The sequence below is a fragment of the Arvicola amphibius genome, chromosome 9 (assembly GCF_903992535.2).
Source record: "Arvicola amphibius chromosome 9, mArvAmp1.2, whole genome shotgun sequence".
NCBI lineage: Eukaryota > Metazoa > Chordata > Mammalia > Rodentia > Cricetidae > Arvicola > Arvicola amphibius.
In genome coordinates, this window is record NC_052055.2 from 118,196,019 (window position 1) to 118,202,018 (window position 6,000).

A 6,000-nucleotide genomic window follows, 5' to 3' on the forward strand; every position below is an offset into this window, starting at 1 on the left:
ATAAAAAGGTGGGAAGTTAGGCACAACAGGTTAAAAGAATTGGGACAGCGGATTCTCAAGACTGCTTCCTGCTTATTTGTGGGCGTTATCTTCCCGGGGGAACCTGAGAAAGCTGTATGCTGGCCACATCCTGGGGTAGCTGGTCACTTTACTCCTGTCCAGGGCTTGTGGTATGGAACTGTCCGTTGTCTCTTGGACCTGGCAAGGTGTTAGCAGAACAGAGGACAAAGTTAAGTTTAGGAAGATTTAAAAAAAAAAAAATCAGAACCAGGGAATTGAGAGGGGTGTATCTGACCTGTTTAAGGTGGATCCTTCAGTTTGGCTCCCTGGAACTCACAAGAATTCTTTGGGTTTGTGAAAACATAAGTTTTAGACATATACATTGTGTAAACAGTAGCATGTCTATGTCAGAATGACTGTGACAGATGTTTTTGCACAATAAAAAGTATTTTTAAGACTATGAAAGGCAGCATGAGAGAGAGATTTGATAACTTGTATTGTCCTCACACTTTTATAACTTGTAGGTACATGCCTCAATAACTTGTATTTGTATTTTACTGAAATTTGTTTGGTGAGGTTGTCCTTTTAAGCAAACAAAACCTCTCAGCTGTCAAACTTCATCAGAGATCTTTGAGAAGGGAAAAATTTTACTTGCGTTATTAGAAAACAGCAGAGAACTTATGGCTACCTAGAGCCCCTCCTCAGGGTCCTCCATGGACGTTGAGGGTTGTATTTGCCTTTTGCTGTTTAGTGCAGGGTCTGCCAGGTTTTAGATGATCTTGTAGGCTAGAAATCTGTAGGAAGACAAGCCTACCTTTACCTGAGCAGCTAGGCTGTCAATTCCAGTGATTCTGTCCAAGTCTGGAGATCTTCAGTTTAGATGAAAGGCAGTGTTACCCAGTGTTCTGTCTTCTTTGTCTTCTTTGTAGGAAACAGAGTGCTGCGAGATACGGTCACCTGTTAATGGCAAGTTTAGGACGATTAAAAAAAAAATCAGGACCAGGGAATTGAGAGGGGTGTATCTGACCTGTTTAAGGTGGATCCTTCAGTTTGGCTCCCTGGAACTCATGAGAATTCTTTGGGTTTGTGAAAATGTAAGTTCCTCAGGAGGGAACCTGTGGAGGCCCTTGCTTATCTAAATGCCTGACCTTGGGAAAAGTACTTGTGGGAAGCAGATACTGACTCTTAAGGTTTCTTAGTCTTACTAGGTAGACCTGTTCCCCTCAGAATGCTTCCAAAAGGGAAGGTCATGACTTCTTACCCTTTTCCCATGACACCTTACCCTTCTGATCATTCTGTACGGATTGACAGAACTCTTGCCTTTAATGACCTCAGGCTTTGCATCAGAATCATAGGCATTTCATCCTGTGTCTAGTCAATCCCTGACATTCCTGCTAACATTCCTGTTCTTGGTGTAATTAGGAGGAATTACACAGTGAAATTTCTGGTTCTGTGGTGACAGGGATTTTTTTCCCCCAAAGAAGTATTTTGTTAAGGGAGGCTACCGCTATACACACTTTTATCCTCTACCAAAAGCCCACCCCCACAAAATTTCCCAGAGGGAAATACTGAGAATCATTAGAAATGAAAATAAAATGGTGCTGGAGAAGTGTGGTCTGCAGTGTTAAAATGCTAGAATGTTGTCCAACAGCAATGGTCACCATGTGGTCCATGCCCCTTCCTCTTGACCCACAGGCCCTCTTCCACTGCATACTCAATGAAATAAACAAATACGTGAACAGATGAATGAAAGAAGAGTTAAAAGAAAGAGAAAGAAAGAAAGAAAGAAAGAAAGAAAGAAAGAAAGAAAGAAAGAAAGAAAGAAAGGAAAGAAAGAAAGAAAGAAAGAAAGGTCCTTTGGAAGGCTTGTACTGATAAGAAACAGGTGCTGATTGTAAGCTCCTGATACAGTCCTCAGCCCACAGGGTATCCACCAGAGAGAAACTGTTAGAATTTATCCTGGTTAAAGATTATTTTGACTTGGGCTATTATTTTGGCATATTTTTCAGAGGTGGTTCTACCATAAACAGGGCTACCAGGTTCTGTAACTCCTGTGCAGCATTCAGATGTAAAGCAGAGGAATGCAGTGTGGCGCTTGTAGCCTGTGTGCGGTGTTTTGAATGAGAATGGCCCCCACAGGCTCCCACATTTGATTCCCAGGTGGCGGACTGGGAAGGATCAGCAGGTGTGACCTGTTGGAGGAGCCTCTCATTGGTGGTTTTTTGAGGTTTCTAAAGCCCATGCCAGGCTCTGCTTCCACCTTGTGAATAGGATGTGAGCTCTCAGCTATTGCAACAACACTATTCCTGCCTGCCTGCTGAGCTTCCTGCCATGATGGTCATGGAATAACCTTTGAAACTGTAAGCAAGTTAAATGCTTTCTTTTATAAGCAGTCTTGGTCATGGTGTCTCTTCACAGCAATAGAAAAGTAACAAAGACACTGTGATATTGTCCATCTCAAAGACCCTGAGTAGACTCTATGTTGTCGCTGAGGGATTTGCCACAGTTGGAGTGAACTTGAGAGGTACTACCTTCTGAAACAATTGTAGAAGTAGTAGGTGTAGTGGATTAATAAAAATTGCTGCGGATCCCCGAGTAGCTGCAGTGGCAGAAACACTGCAGTTCCCTGAGTGGCAGCAGTGGGCCTTGTGGTGGCAGGCAGCAGGTCCTGAGAGTAGCCAGTCCCAGGCAGGGACGGCGCAGTTCCCCGAGTGGCTGCAGCAGGCCATGAGGAGAGACAGACAGATGGACATGCCACGAGACCACGCCGCAGGTCTCCGAAGGCCGCTGGTCCCAGGCAGAGAACCATGCGGCTGGTGAGAGACAGAGACATGGATAGGTACGCCATGCAGAGTGAGGTTGGATATTTAGGGGGAATGAGAATAAGGGGAGGGGAGGGGAGGGGAGAGGGAAGGGAAGGGGAGGGGGGGGGAAGGGGAGAAGTGGGGGAGAGGCAGAATCTGCCTCTTCGAGAGGGAGACGGAAAAGAGACCCAGGCTGGAAGCTGAAGATCAACCTGTCTCAGCAGACAGGGGAGGGAATGGGCATGGCTTGTCTCTTAAAGAGACAGGACAGATCATTACAGTAGGCAGTCTAGCAAACATGGATATCCCATGTTAGTCTGCATGCATAATGTGATTATTGTCTTAAAGGGAAAAAAGGCTTATTTCATCTCCTTCTGTGAGTTGCTTCAGTCTTTGGTGAATTGGTCTTGTAGCTTTAGTTTGTGACAGCAGGATATGTCTGTTTACCACATAGCAGCTAAGAAGCAAAGAGATAAAGGGACTTGTGTCCCAATATCTTCTTCAAGAGCATGTTTCTTATGACCTAACTTCCTCCCATTAAATGCTACTCCCTAAAGATTTTACCACTGCCCAAGAGCACCCCAGGCTAACAACCAAATGTTTCACATGGGAGCCTTAGGGGAAACAGCAAACCTCTTAGGAGCCCTGGGATTTCTAGTTTAGTGGGTTTTAAGATTTATTTTATTTTATGTGTATGAGTGTTTTGTCTGCATGTATGTATGTGCACCAGATATGTGTCTGGTACCTGTGGAGGTCATAGGAAAGTATTGGATCCTTGGAATTGGAGTTATGGATGGTTTGAAACAACCATGTGGGTTCTAGGAATTGAAACCAGGTCCTCTGAAAAATAAAGTGCTCTTAACTACTGAGGAATCTCTCTATGCTTTAGTGTTTTAAATGATATAGTCATGACATTTGAAGATGGCTGCTTATTAAAGGCGGTGATTGTGTTCAGTCATAAACATAGAAAGCTAGGCTTTCTGTTTCTGGACTAGCCCACAGCTTCCTCAACTGTCAGACTTGTCATTCAGAAAGACCTGCTTCGGGGTGACTTCCTGAAGGGGCTTTGATTTTAACCAGCAGCATCTCCTCTCCCCAGATCCAGATGCAGAAGTGTGCCTTCATGCCTTGCGACTTATCCAGTCTGTGGTTCTAGAACCAGAGGTCTTCTCCAAGTTGGCTCTGGAACTCCGAAGCTCCTTACCCCTACAGCGCATCCTCGCCATGTCCAAGAGCCGCAACTCCCACCTGCAGACTGCTGCCCAGGAGCTCCTGGAAGACCTCCGTGCCCTGGACTGCAGTGTTTAAATGCACTTGACCAACAGGGGCTTGGTGAAAATGCCAGTGGCCCTTTCCCTCCCAGGCCCTTTACTGTTGTGTTCACAACTAGATGGCACTGTGTGTCAGGTGTTAGCCATTGAGGCCTTGACTGACTGGAGATGGGCATGATGGGTAAGGTAAGCATCAGGCGTTTCCATCCTGGGAGGTCACACTCGTTTATGAGATACTTGGTTATGATTAATCTTGCCAGAGCAAAAAAAAGTATTCTCCAGTAAGAAGTCCTCTCTGAACACCTGGAAACTCTTCCAGAGCTTTCTCAGAGTAGCTTCTTGCTGCCCTAGAGGCTGCCCACACCAGTATGGTCGCTCTAAAGATGGGACCATGTATCAGTGTTTCCCAGAAGCATTTCAGTAATAGTTCATCCTCTTTTTCTAGTAACCATAACCCCTACTACACAGGCTTACTTTTGTAACCTTTTGATGAACCTGTTATTTCACATGACACTGGACATTTGAACTCTGTTTTGGTGCTTCTTTTATTTTTGAATAAAGTTGAGTCAATATTAGCTATTACATTGTAAAATACAATCTTGCAGTTAGGAAGTTGGTGTCCTTTATATATTAACAATGTCATTTGTATAGCAAAACACACTTTCCTTACTTTGTTCTGGCCCTTTGTGACTTAAAACAAGTATAGGAAAATGACCACAAGAAAGACAAAAAGTAAATTCCGTTAAGCCATCTACCTGCCTCTGCACTCCTGTGGGGTGTGTGTGTGTGTGTGTGTGTGTGTGTGTGTGCAGCCATCACACTAGCTTATGTTCTGAGACACTGGCAGAAGACATAAGAAAACATGCTGTACCTGTCACAGACAGAGAAGTGTGCAAGAGAATTCCATTTAAGTCAGCATACATCATTCTTTCTCTGGGTTGCTTCCCAGAGAAGGCAGGGCAAATTACTGTAGGACATTGAGCTTTGGCCCCCTGTAAGGGAAGATGTGAATCTCTGTGTCCCCATGTAGTGGCAGCCTCAGCACACATGTTGAGCTGTTTCTCTATGTGTGGTGTTGTAGAATGACTTCATTGTCTTTTAAAAGAATATGTTCTTTATGTTGAACGAAGAACTCAGAGAAAGGTGTGGCTGCTTGGATCTCACAGGGCAGCCTTTTGTGGAGCACTAACTCAGCAGAGCCAGGGAGATACAAAGCAGCTTAAGATTCATGGAGGGAGATGTGGGTCTTTCTGTGCTTGGTGGCTCAATTAAAAGTGAATGAGTACAGCAGGGTGGCCACGCCCTTAATTCCAGAACTCAGGAGGCAGAGGCAGGCGGATCTCTGAGTTCGAGGCCAGCCTGGTCTACAGAGCGAGTTCCAGGACAGACAGGGCTACGCAGAGAAACCCTGTCTGGAAAAACAAACAATAACAAAAACAAAGCCAAAAAGTAAAAAATGATCACACTTCCCTGCTTGCTGCTCATCCTAGCAGGGGAGGCTGTTGTGATTGACTTGTGTTTCTTTCTCAGTTGCTGAGATTGCTCTACCAAAAAAGTCTAGCTTTCTGCAGATAAGAAGAAACCGCCAGCCCTATGAATACCATGTGGGTTGGTAGTTATTAGACGGTCATGAGGGTAAAGACTTGATCATTTCTTCTCTTCTGAGGTAGGTTCTAGGCAAGTGTTCCAGGCAGATTCTCCTAGCATTGCTGTGACATGTTTCCTTTGTGAGTACCACAGGGTGTGCCAAAGGGTGTGCAAGCGTCCCTGCCCTCCACTGCAAGGCCAGCAGGAAAGCATGGCTTCCTTGATTTTTTTTCTGTATCTAGTAAATTTAGAAAACCCACTTAACTAAAAAATAAAAAATATACCTTGAAGCATATACGTTGCAGGGACTGAACCCAGAGCTCTTCTTCCTTGGCTCC

General features: G+C 44.8%; 1 protein-coding gene across 1 annotated transcript in view; it reads left to right on the top strand.

The window, feature by feature from the left end:
- Positions 1-4,509, top strand: part of LOC119823521 (heat shock transcription factor 2 binding protein) — a 93,164-nt gene extending 88,655 nt beyond the window's left edge. The window contains exon 9 of the mRNA XM_038343573.1: positions 3,904-4,509. Coding sequence (XP_038199501.1) covers positions 3,904-4,112 — 209 coding nt within the window. The 3' untranslated portion in view covers positions 4,113-4,509. The remainder of the gene's footprint in view (positions 1-3,903) is intronic.
- Positions 4,510-6,000: the final 1,491 nt, after the last annotated feature.